The sequence below is a fragment of the Scyliorhinus canicula genome, chromosome 2 (genome assembly GCF_902713615.1).
Source record: "Scyliorhinus canicula chromosome 2, sScyCan1.1, whole genome shotgun sequence".
In the NCBI taxonomy this organism is placed as follows: domain Eukaryota; kingdom Metazoa; phylum Chordata; class Chondrichthyes; order Carcharhiniformes; family Scyliorhinidae; genus Scyliorhinus; species Scyliorhinus canicula.
In genome coordinates this window covers 258,501,937-258,526,833 of record NC_052147.1, presented here as the reverse complement: position 1 = coordinate 258,526,833, position 24,897 = coordinate 258,501,937, and the positions used below count along the sequence as shown (strand labels likewise).

The 24,897-nt window shown below is 44.6% G+C and overlaps 1 protein-coding gene across 4 annotated transcripts in view; it reads right to left on the bottom strand.

Annotated features, from left to right (window-relative positions):
* mbd6 (methyl-CpG binding domain protein 6) overlaps positions 1-24,897 on the bottom strand; it is a 371,598-nt gene that overhangs the window by 114,464 nt on the left and 232,237 nt on the right. For all 4 annotated transcript variants that reach the window (XM_038789976.1, XM_038789979.1, XM_038789978.1 and 1 more), the window contains one exon: positions 925-1,911. In XM_038789976.1, coding sequence (XP_038645904.1) covers positions 925-1,911 — 987 coding nt within the window. The remainder of the gene's footprint in view (positions 1-924; positions 1,912-24,897) is intronic.

Genomic DNA, 24,897 nt, shown 5'->3' with positions numbered 1-24,897 from the left:
GAGCCATACCTGTGCATATTTAATTAAATCTGGACGAGTTGTGGGTTCTTTCAATCATGTGCTAATTGATAATTGCTATCACTGAACTTCACTGGTACTGAATATTAATTATTATGCAGAATCTCAATCCTTCAGGAATTGAGTGTTGTTGCATATTTTCCTCTCTGTGAATCCAATCTTTCTTTCCGCCCTCTATTTCTCTTTCTGCACCTGATGTAACATTGAATTCACCCATTCCACTTCTTTTTACAGTCCTTGTTCGATTATTTTACAATCCTTCAATCTTATTGGTTAAGGGCTACACACGTTGTTTGCTCTGTTCATTCACAGCGATGAGTTCACAATTTCAGCAATTTACTGCGCAAAATAACGTGAGGACAAATGGGCAAGTGAAAATCGAATTAACAACAGTCGTCAATAGACTGACTCCTCCAGAAAACTCTGGCTCATTGTATTTCCGTAATTAGACTGCTCGAAGGGTCAAAAGTAAAACAAAACAGCAAACATTTTATGTCACTCAATATGTTGCACGCAACCGCTTCACTACAGCGTGGGCAGCCAATAGATGCAGAAACGTTTTCATTGAAAAAAAACATGTGATATTTACACGGGAGTACGTAGTAATCTCTCTTCAAAATAAAATGACCCAGATATCAGAATATGAATTTGAAGATATCTGTGGAAGTGTTCTGAATATTAATAAATTAAGTCACTCAATACAAATACATTTTACATACATTTCAAAATGTACCAGGTTAGCAGTGTAATGTTCCAGACCAAAATATTTCTGTATTTCTTTAATTAAAGAACTTCTACTGTCTTAAAAATGGGGTATGATTTACACTGCAGAAATGTTCGTTGTGTTCCTTAAGAGAAGCAAAATAATATTTAATGTACCAATCACTTGGCAAATTCAAAACTTACCAAGAAGGCTGGCTCCCAGCAAGGGTAGGTGTGGTATCAGAGAGTTGTTCAGTTTTGTAGGTCCTGTTGCATGCCCAGCAGCTGAAATGGGTAGCAACGATTCTGCCATTGACATAACTGCTGTCCCACCAAGAGTTGAGACGGCAAGTGCAGCGACCGATGACGACGTGGTGGTGGTAGTGGTTGCCTGGGATGAGGTTGCTATGGAAACCTCAGAATGATGAGCAGCACGGTCTGAGGGAGAGTGCAAAACACTTCTCAACAGATGGGGATTCAGAGCCATCAGTCCTGGGGCTGCTGTGACAGCTGGGAGGAGAAGAGGGTTTGTAGTAGTGTCATTGTTTGAAAGGTTTGGCAGAGGATTTGTCAAAAGGGTTTCTGTCCTGTTATTAACTAACTGATTGCTATGCAAACGATCTTGCAAGGACTGGATCTGTGTCACTGAAGGTGAAGGGTGGTTTTGCTGTTGTAATAAATCTGGGAGAGTCAAGTTAAAAGATGTCAGTGGGAGCATGGTAGCTTGTGCCTGGTTTTGAAACAATGTTGCCAAAAGTTGAACAGGTTGCAAAGTCTGTCCAGCCATATCACCAGGGAGCAAAGTCAAAGCTGCATTTAAATTTGGATTCAGGATTCCCAAAGGGTTAACAGAGACTTCTCCCTTGCCATCTCCAGATGAAGGCAACATGTTCAGCATATTCTGGTTCAGGAGCTGTTGTTGGTTCATTGTTAAAGGGATGGACAGAGAGCCAAGGAGGTTTGGGTTCAAAGGGTGGGTAAGATTGCTACTCGTAGGGACAGCCTGTCCAAACTGAAAAGCTTGGTCCTGACCAACGAAGGGAAGAGTGCTCCCCATGGGAAGTTGACTGTGCATTGTATTTCCAGCCGCTGTTGTAACTATAACTCCATCTTGTAGAACGGATGTTGTCTTGGTAATGGCAAGTTGGTTGGTACCAGCAACGGCCATGGATGCTAGCTGGCCAGAACTACCTGAAACCCACAGACAGGTTAAAGATGAGTAAAATATGTCAACACGCTGCGTCGGCATTTACAGTGAATGCAGGTTATATATCTATGTTCACATGAATAATTCAACAAAGGAATTAACATTGCAAGAAGATTAACTGGTGCACCATAAACCGAGTTTCCAAAAGACTACAAAAAGGGGGTTTAAAGATGGACAGCACTTTAATTCATTGCTCCCAGTTGAGCTTACGAATCATAACCAAATTATTTCCACCGAAAATAAAAATCCATAAAAGTCAACTCTTTAGAATATTAAATATTACACTGAAAAAACCCCAAGAATTTAAGATCCTTTCCTTACAACTACATGGGCAAAAATACATGTAATTCTACCTGTCTCCCATATAAAAGGAAGCAGTTTATCACAGGTGAAAAGCTGCATCATCAAACCCTGAAAAAAAAATCACAGGGAGATCTCAATTTGAATCAAAATGTTTGGATATGGGACGGCACGGTGGCGCAGTGGTGAGCACTGCTGTCCACCGCGCTGAGTACCCGGGTTCAATCCAGGCCGTGGGTCACAGTCCTTGTGGAGTTTGCACATTCTCCCCGTGTCTGCGTGGGTGTCACCCCAACCCAAAGATGTGCAGGTGAGGTGGGTTGGTCACGCTAAATTGTAACTTATTTTGAAAAAAATATTTGGGTACTCCCAATTCATTTTTAAAAAATGTTTGGATAAAAACAGAAAACGTTATATCCTGTTTGAGATTTTAAAATTTAAATTGGAACAATAACATGTTCTATTCAAGTATACATTTGCCAGGATAATTTTAACCTGCAGTTTTCCATTTTATATGTGGTCCTATTTGTTATTGCATGGCCAATACTTCAATCCTAGTTTAATATGCCTGGACATTTTTTCAAATTTCAGGCAAACAGTTTAATTTATTTTTTGTAACTAACAATCTGTCCCTCTCGCTCTCCTTTTACGTCCCTATATTTGTTGCTTTTCTATTGCAGCATGCAGGGCAGGTCTACTTAGGCTAGAGTTTGTCTATAGGTCAGTGCTGCCCTTCTTTTCCAGACCCACTTATATCTGAGCAGCCACTGAGAGGCAGCTAGGAGTCCAGGGCAAATAAAAGGAGCATTCACTGAAAAGCAACAACCAAATTAAGTTGTCAGTTTTTCAGAAAATTGATGTTTAGACTAATAGCACATGACAACCAAGCAAACACACAAAAATGCCAGCCATGAAATTTTGATAGAAAGTTTAAAATGAAATGAAATGAAAATCGCTTATTGTCACGAGTCGGCTTTAAATGAAGTTAGTGAAAAGCCCCTAGTCGACACATTCCAGCACCTGTTCAGTGAGGCTGGTATGGGAATTGAACCGTGCTGCTGGCCTGCCTGGATCTGCTTTCAAAGCCAGCGATTTAGCCCTGTGCTAAACCAGCCCCTGGTTTTAAATGAAGTGTTTGAAGTAACTGGTCACATTTTCAGCTGGCATTAGAAACCCAAGTAGTAATAGCACAAAACATCAACATACTAGCATAGACATTTGCTCAGTTGGCACAGAATTTAGAGTCGTATAAATTAAATGAACAATTTTTTGTAATATTTTACTAACTTTCGGCATTTTTATGTAAAGGCTGCGCTTTAAATAGAGTGTACCCAATACATATATTTATTTCTGCTCATTTATGTTATGGTGCAGTTAACAATTGCTTGCTGGTGCAGGATTTTAATATTGTCATAAGAGACTAACACAAAGATTTCAAATGATCACAACAATTTTTCACACGGGAGAAAAAGAGCGATTAGCTGGTAAGTCAACTTTGGTTGACTGAGACTTTGTCATGTAGACAGATTTTTAATCAGTAAGGGAATTGAGGAGTGTGGGGTTAAGGCAGGAAAGTGGAGTTGGGGATTGTCAAATCAGAGTCGCGATCTTAATGAATGTGATGGGCCAAATGGCCTGCTTCTGCTCCTACATCTAATGGTGAAAGCAACAAGGAACTATAGGCTCCCCAAGCTTACAGGTAATTCAGAAAAAGCACAAGGCTTGGACGGATTCCTTTTGTTTGCAGAGAATGGCCCCCTGCATATGTCACTTCTGGCAAGTGTAAATGAGCCATTTATGAGCTGACTGATTAGCTTACAATGGTGTCGCTTTCAGCATACTCGGGGTTGTTTAGCAAGTGCTGCCCAATCATGGATAAACTTCTAACAGTAAACATTTTGTTTATGGTTTGCAAATGTGGACTTGCTGAGTATGGTCTGTACTCTAGCTATCTCAAATATCCAAAAGGTACATGTTGTTTGGCCAATTCATACTGCACAGAATCAGTCATCGATAAAATAGGGTACGATGGGACATCACTTGTGCACATCTTAGGCAGCTCATACATGCAAGGATGTAATGAATATTGAGGATGAACATCATCATAGATAATACAAGCAGCTTGTTACTCTTACACAAGTACAAGCAATATTCTTGTAGCTTTCTTTTGTGCAAAGCTGTGTGTTCATATTTGGAAGCAGATTCAACAGATACAACTTTGGAACTGCCATTAGGAATGCTGTGTATTTTGTTGACATAATTGCGCTTATTTAGAAAGATTACTCCAGTCCATTTATATACATATCTGGGTTGGCTCCGAGGCCACGCAACACCATCAGACATTTTGGTGCCGGAGCGATGCCAGGTAGGTAGGCCGCTTTTCCCAACGATTGACTGAATTAAACAAAATGCTCTTCCAGCTGTTCGTAATAAACAGAGCACAGACTATACTCAACCAGCTTTGCTTGCAAAACCCAAAACAAAATTCCACTGTGAGATGTGATTCTGCGATTGGGCAGCACTTGAACTATCACAAGTGCACTAATAGCTACATTAACAGTCAATTTAAGATAATCAGTAGAATGCGTAATGTGTAGGGCAGCATTGTGGTGCAGTGGTTAGTACTGCTGCCTCACAGCGCCGAGGTCCCATGTTCGATCCCAGGCCTGGGTCACTGTCCGTGTGGAGTTTGCACATTCTCCCAGTGTCTGCATGGTTTTCGCCCCACAACTAGGGTGGGTGGATTGGCCACTCTAAATTGCCCCTTCTTTGGAAAGAAATGAATTGGGTACTCTAAATTTTATTTTTAAAAATAATGCGTAATGTGGTCTATTTCTCCTTGGCGAGAAGGCAGACATTCATCTGCAGTGACCCATTCGCTTCAAACAAGTAGACATAGACTTTACAGTGCAGAAGGAGGCCATTCAGCCCATCGAGTCTGCACCGGCCCTTGGAAAGAGCACCCTACTTAAAGCCCACACCTGTAACCCAGCAACCCCGCCCAACCCTTTCGGACACCAAGGGCAATTTAGCATGGCCAATCCACCTAACCTGCACATCTTTGGACTTGTGCCTTTTTTGAATTTTCTGAAAGCATGGGGAGCCCCATTACTCAATGTTTGGCCAATCAGAGTCAGCTTGTTAACCAATCAGTATCCTTTTCTCCTGTAGTATAAATTGTTGTAATTGTTTAAAATGTGGCATTCTTGCTCGTCTCCCACTGACTACAAGACTAAATGGCCTCCTCCTCCATGATAAAAACTTCAGCAAAATGTCTCACTTTTAAGCAATATGTTTTGAGCAATGAGTGGAATTTACCTGCTAACTATATTTATCATTTTGTTTTACTGCTGTCTGACTGACTTAACCATGAGAAATAGGAACAGGCTTTTCGGCCCACCAAGCCTGCTCCACCATTCAATTGGATCATGAATGGTCTGACATTCCTCACATCCATCTTCCTGTCCTTTTCCTGTAACCCTTGATTCCCTTACTGATCAAGAATCGATCATAGACACAAGGATTCTGCCCTCACAGCTCCCTGTGACAAGGAGTTCCAAAGACTCTCACCCCTCTGAGAAAAGAACATCCTCCTCATCTCAGTCTTAAATCGGCAAACCTTTATTCTGCGACTCTGCCCTCTGGTCCCAAACTCTACCATGAGGGCAAACATCCTCTCAGCATTTACCCTGTCAAGTCCCTGAAGAATCCTGTGTGTTTCAATGAGATCACCTCTCATTCTTCTGAATTCCAATGAGTAGAGTCCGAACCTGTTTAATCTTTGTTCATAAGGCAATCCCCTCATAGCAACATTGAAAATAGGTGCAGGAGTAGGCCATTCGGCCCTTCGAGTCTGCGCCACCAATCAATATGATGCAAATTCAGTATCCCCACTCCCGCTTTCTCTCCATATCCCTTTAGCCGCAAGGGCCACACCCAGCTCCCTCTTGAATATATCCAAAGAACTGGCCACAAGACCTTTCTGTGTTAGAGATTTCCACAAGTTCACAACTCTCTGAGAGACCATGTTCTTCCTCATCTCAGTCCTGAATGGCTCACCCCATATTTTTAGGTTGTGACCCAGAGTTCTGGACGTCCCCAACATTGGGAAAATTCTTCCTGCATCTATCCTGTCCAGTCCCATGAGCATATTACATGTTTCTCCAAGATCCCCTCTCATTCTTCTAAACTCCAGTGCGTACAAGCCCAGTTGATCCAAAAAATATTTTTATGGTATTCACTTGACTGTAATATATTTTGGCTAATTTGCAACAGATCAATGGTGCAGATTAGTTCCTCAACACTTAGTTCTGACTCTAAGCATTGATAATATTAATTCAATATCTTAATGGTGAAGAATGATTCCAATCATTGATATTTAAGATGATCAAGAGTTAGCAAAATTAGATATGAAATAAACACATTTTGAAGTAAATATTAAATAAGCGTGATTGAAGTTTCCTTAATGAAGATTATTCTGATCAATCAAAGACTTTTTTCCAATATCACAGACCAACAGTATATTGCAAGACACAAGACCACCATTACTTTGCTTCTGTAGCTGCAACAAGAATTTCCAAGTAAACTGAATGTCTGTGATAGCTTATATTTACAGTTTGAATGGCACTTCTAAAACTTGAAAAATTAAAGGGCTTTTGAAAATGCCCAAATTGCCTGACAAATTAACAGTTTACCATTGGTTTGCATTTATCCATATACATTAGCATTTTGAGAGTTATGCCATTACCATTGTGAAAGATAACGCAAAGATACAATGCATGATCACATCTATTTGGGATGAAAGTCAGAATACATTTAAAGCTGAAAATATGGAATATCACAATAGTTTACTGAAAAGATCACCCTTTTTAAAATATGGAAGTCTTAAAATATGCACAATAAATAAAATATTCATTCTCTCCTCAGGAAGTGTGTTAATTTTATCTTCATGAAAATTACCATAACTCTCGTAGAAACAAACATCTGCCCAGTGTTATGTTGAGCCCATTTGTTTGGCTGCTTACAATATTCAATGTTTGCTTCTGGCTGTGCACAATTCAAAATGACTAAGACTAATGGACTGGATAAACTAAAGTACAGTTGTGACATGGTTGCCAAAGCTGTACAAAATTAGAATCAGAACATCACCACAAAGGCCCCCGATTGTTTGTGTTAGAACACTGTGCTGGACCACAAGGATGCTAATATGAAATGAATGAAATGAAAATCGCTTATTGTCACGAGTAGGCTTCAATTAAGTTACTGTGAAAAGCCCCTAGTCGCCACATTCCGGTGCCTGTCCGGGGAGGCTGGTACGGGAATTGAATCGTGCTGCTGGCCTGCTTGGTCTGCTTTAAAAGCCAGCAATTTAGCTCAGTGAGCTAAACCAGCCCCAATGTAGTGTCAAATGAAAAAGCATGCAGGATATGAGTAAATGAGTGAATATTAGCGCCAAGTTTTAAATGCTACTTGCCCTGCCTGTGGAATCTACTCCCAGAGTGTTGTCTGAAATTCTGCACCTTGCAAGCAGAAATTCAAAACTGCAGTATGTTCGGAAGCAACAGTCGAAACAGGCCAACTGAAGCACCAGTGCATTATAAGAATGTTCGGGAACCCAGTAAATATTCAGGACCCTTTCTAAATAAATGTAAAAGTCAAGACATGTCTGATAAATTGAACGGTGTGCTTTGAAGTCAAAAACGCAGTGAATGCTGTACTTGTAATCTCTCAGGACAGCACGGTAGCACAGTGGGTAGCACTATTGCTTCACAGCTCCAGTGTCCCAGGTTCGATTTCCCGGCTGGATCACTGTCTGTGTAGAGTCTGCACGTTCTCCCCATGTCTACATGGGTTTCCTCCGGGTGCTCCGGTTTCCTCCTACAAGTCCCAAAAGACGTACTGTTAGGTGATTTGGATATTTTGTATTCTCCCTCTGTGTACCCGAACAGGTGCCAGAATGTGGCGACTAGGGGCTTTTCACAGTAACTTCATTGCAGTGTGAATGTAAGCCTATTTGTGACAATAAAGATTATTGTAAAGGTATTTGATAGGTGCTACGTAGGAAATTTACTGACAAAACTTAAGGTGCGTGGTACTAAAGAAACTTTGACAGTATGGTTTGGAGGTTGATTAGAGGATGGAAACCAGAGAACAGTGATCAATAGGTGTCACAATTACGTTTGCCAGGAATCAGTGTTGCGACTTCTGTTCTTCAAAATACAAAAAATGTTCTGGACTTGGGCACGATGACACAAAAACAGGAGTGTGGTTAATTGTGAAATACAATAACTTCACAAGGACAGAAACAAGTTAGTAGATTATGCAGATAGATGGCAGTTGAAATTCTATGTGGAGAAAGATGAGGTGATGCATTTTGTGAGGATGTGAGGACAGAGATGGTAAATGATAAAAGTTTAAAATTAGAGTAGAGGAGCAAAATTATGAGGCTCAAAATACAAATGATTAAACGGCAAATGGCAAAAGCTGCAAAAACAGCATTTACTAATAATAATCTTTATTATTGTCACAAGTAGGCTTGCATTAACACTGCAAGTTACTGTGAAAAGCCCCTAGTCGCCATACTCCGGCGCCTGTTCGAGTACACTGAGGGAGAATTCAGAATGTCCAAATTACCTAACAGCACGTCTTTCGTGACTTGCGGGAGGAAGCATTTGGGATCCTAGATTTTACAATTACAGAATCTCAAATCGGAGGAGTGGAGGGTTGAGCTGAGATGTGATCATCAGGGAACTGGACCCTTTGTCAGAGGGGTCAAGAGCAAGAGAACATAGATTTAAAGTAATTTGCAAAATAACCAAAGATGACATGAGAAAACATTTATTTTTATACAGTGAAGGGTTAGGATCAGAAATGCACTGTCCAAAATGGTGATGGTGGCAGATTCCATTGTGGTTTTCAAAAGGGAGTTGACTGAACACCTATAAAAAAACATGCAGGGTTATGGGTGAAGGGTGAGGGAGTGGGATTGTGAATTGCTCCAGTAGAGAAACAGTTTTAAAGGCCAAATGGCCTCCTTCTGTGCAGTAACCATTCTATTTTACAAACACAAACAGAGTGCAATACGCAAAACATACGGCAATTACTAGTTAGGCTGCAGTGTGCCCAGACTGCGTGCTTTGCCTTTGGCAGGATGCCATGGCTATGGAGCAGGTACAAATGATTCACTAAACTGATACAAGGCTGAGAAGTTTCAGTTTGGGGGAAAAGTGGCAGGAACTGAGAATTAGAACAGAAAGGTAAAAGACAATCTAACAAACATTTAAATTCAAGAGATTTTGGTATAATGAATCAGAAAAATGGTCCTCTCGTCAGTGAGTAGATAACATCAATTTAGATTACTAAAAGGGAGAGGTTAGGGGATGTTTTCAACACAGGTCATCGTTTGGGTGTGGAATGTTCCACCAGAAACAATGATGGAAGCAGAATTCATGATATCCTTAAAATATTTAAGGGGCTAAGACAGAGGGAGGAGCTGGCCAGAGTTGATTGGAAAAGGAGCCTAGCAGGCAAGACAGTGGAACAGTAATGGCAGGAGTTTTGGGGGGTTATTCGGGAGGCATAACAGAAATTCATCCCAAGGAGGAGAAAACATACTAAGGAGAGGACAAGGCATCCATGGCTGATGAGGGATGTCAAGGACAGCATAAAGGTTAAAGAAAAAGCATACAAAGTGGCATTAGTTATTCAACAGCGACAACACAATCATCACAATGAAGCCAGCTGGACCATTTCTTCTTTTCATTTATTCGAGTCTCTCTAGCCTTAACTTTCTGGTACAGTATAGATCAAAAAAAGGCAAGGCTGATCAGGCTGTTGCAACTTAGATCCCATGACTATCCTTAGAGTGGGATAATAAAGGGGAAGGAGAAGCGGCTCAACATGGTACATAGACATTGGTGAGAGATACAGAATTTGCACTCATTTGCTTTTTCCCCCACGAGGTCTTGAGGGACTCATCTCGTAAGTTGGGATGCTGCCACCGACAGTTACAAATTCCGCATCCTACTAGCTGCATGTTTTCATCATGTAGATACTTAATAATCCGAGGCAATTGGAAAATTACAAGCTGAGAATCGCATAAATGAGCAAGAGCTCCTGTGCTGAACCTAGTTTATTCTGCATGTCAATTTATATATTTTCCTATTTGGCATTCATTTCTCCCCAATCCTACCTGTGAATCATCTTTGAATATTCTTTACAAATAAACTGAAAGTGAAGTCAAAAAAATGTTATTTAGCCTCAAGATCAAATGCTTTCTTGAGGTTGCAAAATAGCCATATTCCTTACCCCAACTACAAGAACCTTTTGGTAAAGCATATATCCAAAGATGGAGGGCAGGGACGCGTCTACCAGGTAAGAATGGGTGATCCCGCAGGACCTGGGGGCCAGAAACCCCCCACAAAGATTGTTACCTGGAATGTAAGGGGGCTCAATGGCCCAGTGAAAAGATCCAGAGTCTTCGTCCACTTAATGAAATGAAAGAAGCCTGAAAGCAGGCATTATCTACCTACAAGAGATGCACCTGGGGGAGAAGGACCAACTGCTGGTAAGGAAGGGCTGGGTGGGACAGACGTACCACTCATGCTACAGGACGAGGGCTAGTGGGTAGCAATATTAATTAGCAAGAGGATGAGGTTCACGGAAACCAAGACAAGGGGATCGGTACGTCATGGTCAGCCGTGTCCTGGAAGGGGCACCGGTTGTACTGGCAAATGTGTACGCTCCCAACTGGGACGATACAGAATTCATAAAGACCATGGCGGAAATCCAAAGACCATGGCGGAAATCCCCGACCTTGGCACACACCGACTGTTTATGGGGAGGGGGGGGCACGTTAACTGCGTGCTGGACCCTCTGACAGACCGAGCAAACCCCAGAACATGGAAAAAAATCTGGCATGGCTCGGGAGCTAGGGGCCTTCATGGAATAGGTGGGGGCGGTGGACCTATGGAGATTCCTGCACCCAGGAGAAAAGGAGTTCTCATTCTTTTCGCAGGTGCACAAGGTACACACCCGTATCAACTTTTTTGTAGTGGGGAAATCGGTGCTTCCAGGGATAACGGGAACGGACTACTCCGCGATCGCTATCTCCGACCACGCTCCACATTATACGGATGTGAGGTTGGAGACAGGCCAGGCCCAGAGCCCCAAGTGGAGGTTGATCATGGACCTCCTGGCAACAAGGCCTTCTCTCAAAAAATAGTGCGGGCCACAGGCGAATACGTTACTAACAACCAAAACGGGGAGGTCTAACCCTCGACGTTTTGGGAGGCACTGAATGCCTTGATTAGAGGAGAGATCATAGCCTACAAGGCAAGCAGAGATAGAGAAGAGAGGCAGCAGCTAGTGGACGCCATTCTGGAAGTCGATAGAAAATACTCCGAGGCCCCGAGGAAAAAGCTGCAAATGGACTTTAACCTGCTATCCACCGGGAAAGCATTGTACCAACTCCGCCAGAGACGGGGGACTTCTACGAACACGGAGACAAGGCTGGTCGCCTATTGGCTGGCCAGCTGAGAAAGCAGGAGGAAAATAGCGCAGGTTAAGGATAGCAGAGGCAGACTGATAACAGAGCCAAAGGAGGTCAATCGGGCTTTTGAGACCTTCTACCGGGGACTGTTGTAGCCACCTGAGTTGGCCACTTCCCCACACAAAATGGAGAAACAAAAAGACACCAATAAGGGGCAGCAGGGTAGCATGGTGGTTAGCATAAATGCTTCACAGCTCCAGGGTCCCAGGTTCGATTCCCGGCTGGGTCACTGTCTGTGTGGAGTCTGCACGTCCTCCTCCTGTGTGCGTGGGTTTCCTCCGGGTGCTCCGGTTTCCTCCCACAGTCCAAAGATGTGCGGGTTAGGTGGATTGGCTATGCTAAATTGCCCGTAGTGTCCTAATAAAAGTAAGGTTAAGGGGGAGGTTGTTGGGTTACGGGTATAGGGTGGATACGTGGGTTTGAGTAGGGTGATCATGGCTCGGCGCAACATTGAAGGCCGAAGGGCCTGTTCTGTGCTGTACTGTTCTATGTTCTATGACAGCAGGGAAATTGGACAATCCTAGAGAAACAAGCAGTTTGCAGACTTTTCCTGTGTATTCTGCCTGCAAAGAAAGCAGACAGCACTGAAACCAGCAGTTATGCATATTGATGAGTGATCCCCGGGAACAATAGCTACAACGATTAGCTACATTTAAGACAGTCAATAGCAAGTCAGACTCCTCGGCGCTAACGGGTGTCCGAGACAAAGGAGACAAACAAGCCAGAAAGAACCACCCAGCGATTGGTATGGGATCCAATCGATTGGAAGTAAGCTTGGGGTCCACCCAAAAGGGTGCAAAACCCCATGGACCTATAAAAGACAGGTCCCAAGTTCAGTTCACTCTCTTAGCCGGCCCTCCCAGCAGAACACCTTAGCAGCTCTCGAAGAACTTGACCGTAAGGAGAGGCCTGGCCACTGCACCACCAACTAAGTGTCATACAACGCACGTTACGAGATAGATGCTCCTGACCCCTTAGTCCATACCAGCTGGAAGCCTGCAGACTCAGGATCGAGCAAGAGGCCATTGTTCCCTGACCCAGCGGGTTCCCTTATCCAGATAAGTATTGGCCTGTTAGTGGTTGGAATAGCATAATCTTTTAGTATTATATGCATGAGAAGCGAATAACTGTGTATTAATAGACGTGTCTTGTTTCGAACCTTTCTAATTGGTGTATTGAGTCATTGATCTGAACTTGAACTTGAACCTCGTGGTGGTATCATAAGGATACCTGGCGACTCTCGAGCTAAGTAATAAAACAGAGCCAATTGAGTGTAAAGCGCACTCACCAGAACGAGCAACACTGTGTACACCTCCAAGCCCCCCCAGCGGGGACGTAGGGATGAAACAGTTCCTCGACAGACTGGAATTACAAGTTGTGGGGGAAGACAGACAGGGGGAACTGAAAGCACCAATAGACCTGTGAGAAATCATGGGGAGCGTCAGCTCCATGCAGGCGGGGAAGGCATCTGGACCCGACAGGTTCCCGGCGGACGTCGACAAACAATTCGCACCAGACCTGGCCCCACACCTAAGGGACATGTTCGCGGACTCACTGGCAAGGGGACCCTGCCCTCCATGCTAGCGCAGGCCACAATCTCACTAATACCCAAAAAAGCTAAAGACCTGACGGAATGTGGATCATACAGACCCTTTTCACTGCTGAACGTGGATGCGAAAATACTCGCAATGGTCCTGGCCAAAAGGCTGGAGGGCTGTGTACCAGAGGTGATCGCAGAGGACCAAACGGGCTTTGTCAAGGGTAGGCAGCTCACAGCGAACTTCAGGCGGCTGCTGAATATGATAATGACCCCCCCCCGGGGGAAGAACACCAGACGTGATCGTCTCCCTGTACGCAGAAAAGGCCTTCGACAGAGTCGAATGGAAGTACCTCCTCGAGGTACTGGAACGGTTTGGGCTAGAAGCGGGGTTCACCACCTGGTGAGGCTCCTGTACAACACTCCCAAAGCGAGTGTCCGAACTAACACCACCAGCTCTGAATACTTCCAGCTACAGAGAGGAACAAGACAGGGCTGCACCCTGTCCCCACTATTCTCCGCGCAAGCGATTGAACCCCTGGCGATAGCCTTGCGGGACACGAAAAGCTGGAAGTGAATCTGAAGAGTAGACAGAGAGCATAGAGTTTCACTCCATGCAGATGACCTGCTCCTCTATGTCTCGAAGCCACAGGAGGGATTGAAGGCAATACTGAAAGAGTTTGGAACCTTCTCGGGCTACAAACTTAACCTGGGCAAAAGCGAGGCATTTCCAGTGAACCCAAAAGGGGGAGGGCAGAGCTGGAGGGGCTCCCGTTCAAAATGGCCCAGAACAGATTCCGTTACCTGGGGATCCAGATAGCCAGAAACTGGACACAGATCCACAAGTGGAACCTGACCAGCCTGGTGGAGGAAGTAAGAGGAGACCTTCAAAGGTGGGGTTCACTCCCACTCTCCCTGGCGGGGAGACTGCAGACGATCAAGATGAACGTACTGCCAAGGTTCCTCTTCCTGTTTAGATCCATTCCGATCTTCATCCTCAAGGCCTTTTTCCAAAGCGTAGACAGTCTATTCGTGACGTTTGTGTGTGTGTGGGGGTGGAGTTAACATAGAACAGAGAACGATACAGCGCAGTACAGGCCCTTCGGCCCTCGATGTTGCACCGACATGGAAAAAAAAACTAAAGGCCATCTAATCTACACTATGCCCTTATCATCCATATGCTTATCCAATAAACTTTTAAATGCCCTCAATGTTGGCGAGTTCACTACTGTTGCAGGTAGGGCATTCCACGGCCTCACCACTCTTTGCGTAAAAACCCCACCTCTGACCTCTGTCCTATATCTATTACCCCTCAATTTAAGGCTATGTCCCCTCGTGCTAGCCACCTCCATCCGCGGGAGAAGGTTCTCACTGTCCACCCTATCTAACCCTCTGATCATTTTGTATGCCTCTATGAAGTCACCTCTTAACCTTCTTCTCTCTAACGAAAACAAATTCACGTCCATCAGCCTTTCCTCATAAGATTTTCCCTCCATACCAGGCAATATCTCCTCTGCACCCGCTCCAAAGCTTCCACATCCTTCCTATAATGAGGCGACCAGAATTGTACGCAATACTCCAAATGCGGCCGTACTAGAGTTTTGTACTGCAACATGACCTCATGGCTCCGGAACTCAATCCCTCTACCAATAAAGGCCAACACACCATAGGCCTTCTTCACAACCCTATCAACCTGGGTGGCAACTTTCAGGGATCTATGTACATGGACACCGAGATCCCTATGCTCATCCACACTACCAAGAATTTTACCATTAGCCAAATATTCCTCATTCCTGTTATTCTTTCCAAAGTGAATCACCTCACACTTCTCCACATTAAACTCCATTTGCCACCTCACAGACCAGCTCTGCAGCTTATCTATGTCCCTCTGTAACCTTCAACATCCTTCCGCACTGTCTACAACTCCACCGACTTTAGTGTCGTCTGCAAATTTACTCACCCATCCTTCTGCGCCCTCCTCTAGGTCATTTATAAAAATGACAAACAGCAACGGCCCCAGAACAGATCCTTGTGGTACGCCACTCGTAACTGAACTCCATTCTGAACATTTCCCATCAACCACCACTCTCTGTCTTCTTTCAACTAGCCAATTTCTGACCCACATCTCTAAATCACCCTCAAACCCCAGCCTCCGTATTTTCTGCAATAGACGACCGTGGGGAACCTTATCAAACGCTTTACAGAAATCCATATACACCACATCAACTGCTCTACCCTCGTCCACCTGTTCAGTCACCTTCTCAAAGAACTCGATAAGGTTTGTGAGGCATGATCTACCCTTCACAAAACCATGCTGACTATCCCTAATCATATTATTCCTATCTAGATGATTATAAATCGTATCTTTTATAATCCTCTCCAAGACTTTACCCACCACAGATGTTAGGCTCACGGGCCTATAGTTACCGGGGTTATCTCTACTCCCCTTCTTGAACAAGGGGACCACATTTGCTATCCTCCAGTCCTCCGGTACTATTCCTGTAGCCAATGATGACCTAAAAATCAAAGCCAAAGGCTCAGCAATCTCTTCCCTGGCTTCCCAGAGAATCCTAGGATAAATCCCATCAGGCCCCGGGGACTTATCTATTTTCACCTTGTCCAGAATTGCCAACACTTCTTCCCTACGCACCTCAATGCCATCTATTCTAATAGCCTGGATCTCAGCATTCTCCTCCACAATATTATCTTTTTCCTGAGTGAATACTGACGAAAAGTATTCATTTAGTATCTCGCTTATCTCCTCAGCCTCCACACACAACTTCCCACCACTGTCCTTGACTGGCCCTACTCTTACCCTAGTCATTCTTTTATTCCTGACATACCTATAGAAAGCTTTTGGGTTTTCCTTGATCCTACCTGCCAAAGACTTCTCATGTCCCCTCCTTGCTCGTCTTAGCTCTCTCTTTAGATCCTTCCTCGCTTCCCTGTAACTATCAAGCGCCCCAACTGAAACTTCACGCCTCATCTTCACATAGGCCTCCTTTTTCCTCTTAACAAGAGATTCCACTTCTTTGGTAAACCACGGTTCCCTCGCTCTACCCTTTCCTCCCTGACTGACTGGTACGTACTGATCAAGAACACGCAATAGCTGTTCCTTGAACAAGCTCCACATATCCAGTGTGCCCAACCCTTGCAGCCTACTTCTCCAACCTACACATCCTAAGTCATGTCTAATGGCATCATAATTGCCCTTCCCCCAGCTATAACTCTTGCCCTGCGGGGTATACTTATCCATTTCCATCACTAATGTAAAGGTCACCGAATTGTGGTCACTGTCTCCAAAGTGTTCACCTACCTCCAGATCTAACACCTGGCCTGGTTCATTACCCAAAACCAAATCCAATGTGGCCTCACCTCTTGTTGGCCTGTCAACATATTGTGTCAGAAAACCTTCATGCACACATTGTACAAATAACGACCCATCCAATGTACTCGAACTATATCTTTTCCAGTCAATATTAGGAAAGTTAAAGTCTCCCGTAACAACTACCCTGTTACTTTCGCTCTTTTCCAGAATCATCTTCGCCATCCTTTCCTCTACATCTCTAGAACTATTAGGTGGCCTATAGAAAACTCCCAGCAGTGTGATCTCTCCTTTCCTGTTTCTAACCTCAGCCCATACTACCTCGGAAGAAGAGTCCCCATCTTGCATCCTTTCTGCCACCGTAATACTGTCCTTGACTAGCAGCGTCACACCTCCCCCTCTTTTGCCCCCTTCTCTGACCTTACTAAAACACCTAAACCCCGGAACCTGCAACAACCATTCCTGTCCCTGCTCTATCCATGTCTCTGAAATGGCCACAACATCGAAGTCCCAGGTACCAACCCATGATGCCAGTTCCCCTACCTTATTTCGTATACTCCTGGCATTGAAATAGACACACTTCAAACCACCGACCTGAACACTGGCGCCCTCCTGCGAAGTCAAATCTGTGCTCCTGACCTCTCTACTCTCAATCTCCCATACCCCAAAACTACAATCCAGGTTCCCATGCCCCTGCTGAATTAGTTTAAACCCCCCCAAAGAGTACTAACAAATCTCCCCCCAGGATATTGGTGCCCCTTAGGTTCAGATGTAGACCATCCTGTCTATAGAGGTCCCACCTTCCCCAGAAAGAGCCCCAGTTATCCAGAAATCTGAATCCCTCCCGCCTGCACCATCCCTGTAGCCACGTGTTTAATTGCTCTCTCTCCCTATTCCTCGTCTCACTATCACGTGGCACGGGCAACAACCCAGAGATAACAACTCTGTTTGTTCTCACTCTGAGCTTCCATCCTAGCTCCCTAAAGGCCTACCTGACATCCTTGTCCCCTTTCCTACCTATGTCGTTAGTGCCAATGTGGACTACGACTTGGGGCTGCTCCCCTTCCCCCTTAAGGACCCGAAAAACACGATCCGAGACATCACTTACCCTTGCACCTGGGAGGCAACATACCAAACGTGAGTCTCTCTCGCTCCCACAAAATCTCCTATCTGTGCCCCTGACTATTGAGACCCCAATTACTAATGCTCTGCTCCTCTCCCCCCTTCCCTTCTGAGCAACAGGGACAGACTCCGTGCTAGAGTCCCGTACCCCATGGCTTACCCCTGGTAAGTCCCCCCCCCCACAAGTATCCAAAACGGTATACTTGTTACTCAGGGGAACGACCGCAGGGGGTCCCTGCACTGACTGCTTCTTCCCAGTCCCTCTTACAGTTACCCATCTATCTCCAGTCTTTGGTGTAACTACTTCCCTGAAGCTCCTGTCGATGACCACCTCTGCCTCCCGAATGATCCGAAGTTCATCCAACTCCAGCTCCAGTACCATAACTCGGTCTTGTAGGAGCTGGAGCTGGCTGCACTTCCTGCAGGTAAAATCAGCAGGGACACTAACGGCATCCCTCACCTCAAACATCCTGCAGGAGGAACATTGCACTACCTTCCCTGCCATCCCACTTAATTTCAACCAAGTTCTGGTAAACAAATATAAAACAAATAAAAAATAATAATATAATATAGCACTTACCTGCTCACACCAATGGGTCTTATTATTAGGTTAGAGGAGGAGGGCGGGTGGGAGACACTACACGTGTAGTGTCTCAGGTATCCTCTCCACCAGAATTTATTGGCTAGGAGAAAATCCTTCCCAGAAGTCCGCGGGTTGTACTTCCGGTTCCCGCCTTATATTATCTTTGCTCCCAAGAACCCAAGAATCTACAAACCGACATTGCAAAGAAGAAAAATCAAAGGGGGCCTGGCCTCACCAAACCTACAATATTACCACTGGGCAGCAACGGCAGAAAGAGCGAGGGGATGTGTACAAGAAGCCAACACAGATTGGGTACAAATGGAAGAGGCGTTCTGTAAAGGAACGACCCTCCAGGCCCTGGCTACAGCAGCACTCCCATCCTCCTCAACAAGATACACAACGAGCCCAGTGGTAGCAGCCATGCTGAGAACAGGAACCCAGTTGAGACAGCACTTCAAGATAACTAAAATGTCCCCCATGGCCCCCATCTGCGGCAATCACAGATTCCCCCAAGCCATGCTAGATACCACCTTCAAAAGATGGAGGCGGGACGGGGGCACACTGACGGTCGGGGACTTCTACATAGGGCGCAGATTGGCGACACTGGACAAGCTGACGAGGGAATGGAAACTAACAAAAGGAAAGGAATTGAGACACTCCAAATAAAACACTTCAAAGAGGCAGTAGGGTACCCCGAGGCCCCAGAAAACACACTACGAGAGGACCTGATAGGCACAAGCAGCAAGAGGGGGGGGGGGGGGGGTGGGGGGGAAGGGCCCCCTATGTTGGAATATATATGGACAGCTACTTGACAGAGTGAGAACACCACTGGACGAGACCAGACACAAATAGGAGGACGAACTGGGGACAGAGGTAGGGTGGGGACTCTGGAGCGAAGCACTGAGCAGGGCAAACTCCGCCTCCTCCTGCGCAAGGCTTAGCCGAATGCAACTCAAAGTGGTGCACAGAGGGCACCTGACCAGAACCCTGGTTTACCAGACTGGTTCCAGGGAAGGTTTACCAGACTGATTCCAGGGATGGCGGGACTGTCATACGAGGAGAGATTGACTAGGTTGGGATTGTTCTCGCTGGAGTTCAGAAGAATGAGGGAGATCTCATGGAGACTTATAAAATTGTAACAGGACTAGACAGGGGAGATGCAGGAAAGAGGTTAGCAATGATGGGTGTGTCCAGAACCAGAGGTCACAGCCTGAGGATTCAGGGTAAACCATTTTGTCAGAGATAAGGAGACATTTCCTCACACAAAGAGTGGTGAGCCTGTGGAATTCATTACCACAAGACGTAGTTGATGCTAAAACTTTGAATATATTCAAGAGGCGGCTGGATATAGCACTTGGGGAGAATGGGATAAAAGGGTATGGGGAGAAAGCAGGATTAGGCTATTGAGTTGGATGATCAGCCATGATCGTGATGAATGGCAGAGCAGGCTCGAAGGGCCAAAAGGCCTCCTCCTGCTCCTATCTTCAATGTATCTATGTAACCCGAATGAGGTTCTTCCCGGAGGTGGAGGACAAATTTGAGCTGTGCCCAAGGGGCCCACCCAACCACACTCATGTTTTGGGCTTGCCCCAAACTTGCTGGGTTCTGGACAGCCTTCTCCGAGTCAATGTCCAAGGTTGTGAGGGTGAGGTTGAAGCCATGCCCGATAGTGGCAATCTTCGGGGTATTGGTGCAGCCAGAGTTACACATGGGGAAGAGGGCCAACACCCTTGCTTTCGCTTCCCTAATCGCAAGCCGGAGAATCCTGCTCGGCTGGCAATCGGCAGTACCACCCATGGCTGCAGACTGGCTCGCTGACCTCTCGGAATTTCTCCACCTAGAGAAGATTAAGTATGCCATGCGAGGGTCGGAGGAAGGTTTCCTAGATACTTGGGGGCAGTTTGTCGGCCTGTTCCAAAACCTGTTCGAAGCCAGCAACGAGGAGTAAGCTAAGAATTAAAAGAAACCACCAAGAAGACACATGAAGAACCAAAGAACTGCCCATCCGAGGGGGGGGGGGGGGGGGGGGGGAGAGAGAGAGAGAGAAGGAAAGTGGGGAAACCACAAGACAAGAGGAAGGGAAAGGGGGAGGAATGACAGACTGACCCAGAGGGCAACAAAATGTACACAGAGTTAGTTAAATGAAGGACAAAATACATCCCTCTGTACAGTAAAGTAAATTAGCGCGGGCAAAAAAATTTAATATACGCACAACTGTTTAAAACAAGAGAAAAGCCAATAAAAAGATTTTTTAAAAAAAGATGCTTATCAAGTGCAGTCGAATCAAAAAATCCATATACCCAAATCTCAGTATCAAGTCAGTCAGGCCTGTTTATTGAAAGAAAATTACTCAAGATTCCAAATTACCATATAGAGCAGACCAAATTTTAAAAATCACTAATAATCATTCCTGTTTGTGATGCTCAGTTCAGTCTGAACGCTAACTGTGCTTGTGTGAAACCACGTGTATAGTTCATATTGTTTTTATAAGAGTCGAAGTTTACGACTGAGGAGAGCTTGAATATCTATGAAGAGCAAGGAGGGGTTACATTTATTCAAGTGAAAATTCGCACAATGACTCATGGCACCCAGACGCCAAATTGTTATCAATTCCTGTAGTATGCATACATCTTGGTGACAAATCAGGGAATCTCAGCAAAAAAGGCTGCATAGAGTAAACATCTGAATTATCTTACTTAATTTTAGAAACAAAAATACTTCAGCATATGAAAAACTGAAGATTTCCAAGGATTGCCATTTGCAAAAATGTAGCGTGTCCCTTTGGCTGCACTCTAGTATATTCTGAACCAGGTTATTTGAAATAAATTACTCAGACTCCTTTCCTCTTAAAAAATATTTTCAGCTATCCTTGCAAAGATCCAGCAAAAATAATTTCTGTGCATGGCTTTGTTTTCACAAGGACTAAGTGGAGACTCAATATGCAAATTATGCTGAGTTTCTCAAGAAATCAAGGAAGAAATTAGTTGCTTCTCATTTTGCTATTCTGCACCAGTTGATAAGAATAAATGAAATAATTATTCAAGTGAGATTAATGAACATGGTGATCCTTTCAATGCTGGATAATACTAATAATAATTTGGGAGCTACCAAATTAAACAGCACCTTTTCCACATCGCCCAACTCTGCTTTGCCTAAACTCATCCCAAACTCCGCTTCAACTGGAGGTTTGACTATGCCTACCTACACTCTACTAGCTGGTCTTCCGTCCTACATAAACTTGAGTTCATCCGAAACTCTGCTGCCCGCATCTTGTGAAGAATATCTAGTTCTTGGTTCATGTGAATATTTTAGAATTAACATTTAATTCTTGGACTGCAAAACAAATGGTCTATTATACTTAAAAGGTTTGGGCCACAGAAATAAAGGCATAAACAACAAGTGGGCTTATTTAGCTGGAGAACTGGAGATGCGGTATCTGCTATGCTTCCCAAGAAGTGCAGTACAGAGATGAGAATAAGAGTTAAATTATTTTAAAAACATTTAGAGAACCCTGAAAGGCTACATTTTCATGGAGATGGCAGTGCATAAGAAGGTTCTGTTTAAAACAGTGGAATCTTGTGACTGTATTGTCTTATCGAGTAACTGGGATTTCAAACTTTGTCTACTTTGAACAGAAAGTTACTGGTCCCTAGACAGATCATAATAACGTTAACTCACACCAAGTCCCATTCATGTGTCATCCATATTTGTTGACCCACATTTGTTTTCCTAGTCCTAAAAGCCTTAATTTTTCCAATTTTCACCCATGATTTCAAATTACTTAATGATCTCAGAATCATGGAATTGCTACAGTGCAGAAGGAAGCCAATCGGCTCATTGAGTCTATACTGACCCTCTGAAAGTGCACCCTATCTAGACCCAATCCCCTACCCTATCCCAGTAATGCCCCAGAGGCAATTTAGCTTCGCAATCCACCGAACCTGCACATCTTTGGACTGCGGGAAGAAACCGGGGCAAGAAATCCAGCTTGATTCTTCAATTTCTGTAATCACCCCTAGCACTAAAGGTCTTCAAGATATTTGTGCCTCTCTACTTCTGGTTTTTTGCAAGTTCCCAGTTAAAACTGTTCCACTACTGGCAGCTGTGCTGTAAACTGATTGGACCTTCACTCATACACAAGTAATTGTTAATTTTATCATATGTTTTGTCCTTCAGTTTTATCTTACCTAAGAACAACTCTAAGGTGGCGTACAGATGTTTGTAATTCTAACAGCGGAGGTGGTACTGATAACGGCAGTATTTTTTCCTGAAGCACATTGGCGCAAGAATGCTAACTACGTCCTCGGAAAACACTTGTTTCACCAGGAACAATTGCAATTACCTTGCACACATTTCATTCTTATTAAGATTTACAGAAGTCTAATAATCTGCATGCATCAAATCTTGTCAAACAACACAAGTGCATTGGGTTGTACACTTATCTGTCAACAAACTGTATTATTCCAATATTTGTTCAAAATGTTTGAACAAACTTGTTAATCCTGTACCGAGATGTGCATTGCCTTAAAAGTAGAGATGGTCAGGAGCTACCCAGTGCATAAAACATTTGAAAAGGTTATTAAGTTACTTGTAGTAGCGACAGGGTATGCATAGGTCAGCCATCATCACTGATACATAATGCACAAATATTAATATCAAACGTACCATTTTGAAAATAGAAGATATTGTGGCAAGAATTCAGGGCTGCAGAGATTAACTGGGAAAATCATTAAAATATAATTTGACCCATTATTTCCCTGCTAATTGTCTGCAAGCGATACAAGATCCCAAAGTGACTTGACAGGATGAACTCTGAGGATGCATCCGGTGTGTGTGTGTTGGGGGAAGAGAGAGAGTCTGGAACTAAAGGACAGTTTAAAAAAAAGGGGTCTCCCATTTAAGAAGAAATGAGTAGGAATTTCTTCTCTCAGGGGGTTAAGTCAAGTCGGTGAATGTTCTTCCTTAGAGACCACTGGAGGTTTGGTCACTGAATATAAGCAAGTCGAGTTAGATAAACTTTTGATGAACAAGTGTGCCAAGGGTGGACAGAAAGGAAAGAGGAGTTGAAGATACATTCTGATTCGCCATGAATTTATTTTTGAATGGCCTATTCCTATTAATTCTTGCATTGTGTTCAACTGATTTATTCCCACTTCACCTTTTCCACTTATCCCTGCAAATATTTTCTCCAGGTTCTTCAATTCACTTTTGAAGGCCATGATTTTTTAGACCAGCAGAGGGCAGCAGAGCAGAGCTACTGATCAGCTGTTCTGGGGAAATTTGCATACCTGCAGTGCGGTCAGCCTAAGTTGAAGGTGAACCTGCGAAGAAGACCCAAGGAGTTTGAGTAAAGGCAAGCAACCAGCAGAGGGCAGCAGAGCAGAGCTACTGATCAGCTGTTCTGGGGAAATTTGCATACGTGCAGTGCGGTCAGCCTAAGTTGAAGGTGAACCTGCGAAGAAGACCCAAGGAGTTTGAGTAAAGGCAAGCAACCAGCAGAGGGCAGCAGAGCAGAGCTACTGATCAGCTGTTCTGGGGAAATTTGCATACGTGCAGTGCGGTCAGCCTAAGTTGAAGGTGGTTTGTGGAGGGGCTGTTGGCAAGTGACAGTTAAACCCGAAACACTTTGTGAGTGTTTCCCACCCTACCTCCTCCTCTAACCAACCCCCCCACCCCACGGTGGTTGGGAAGCGGGAGCAGGGGCCTGTCGTGAAGGTGAGTGAGTGCCTTTAAGTTTGCTTACCTTTCAGCGGGATCAGGGTTTGAGGTAATATCAGGTAAGCTCTTCCTTTCTTTTTCTTTTTCTTGTTTTTTTTAATCTAGAGGGGATGTCAGGGAAGGCAGTACAATGCTCCTCCTGCAGAATGTTTGAGGTGAGGGACGCCGTCAGTGTCCCTGCTGATTTCATCTGTGGGAAGTGCACCCAACTCCAGCTCCTCAAAAACCGTGTTAGGGACCTGGAGCTTGAGCTGGATGAACTTCGGATCATTCGGGAGGCAGAGGGGGTCATAGATAGGAGCTTCAGGGAAGTAGTTACACCAAAGACTGGAGATAGATGGGTAACTGTAAGAGGGACTGGGAAGAAGCAGTCAGTGCAGGGACCCCCTGCGGTCGTTCCCCTGAGTAACAAGTATACCGTTTTGGATACTTGTGGGGGGGACGACTTACCAGGGGTAAGCCATGGGGTACGGGCCTCTGGCACGGAGTCTGTCCCTGTTGCTCAGAAGGGAAGGGGGGAAAGGAGTAGAACATTAGTAATTGGGGACTCAATAGTCAGGGGCACAGATAGGAGATTTTGTGGGAGCGAGAGAGACTCACGTTTGGTATGTTGCCTCCCAGGTGCAAGGGTACGTGATGTCTCGGATCGTGTTTTCCGGGTCCTTAAGGGGGAGGGGGAGCAGCCCCAAGTCGTAGTCCACATTGGCACTAACGACATAGGTAGGTAAGGGGACAAGGATGTCAGGCAGGCCTTTAGGGAGCTAGGATGGAAGCTCAGAGCGAGAACAAACAGAGTTGTTATCTCTGGGTTGTTGCCCGTGCCACGTGATAGTGA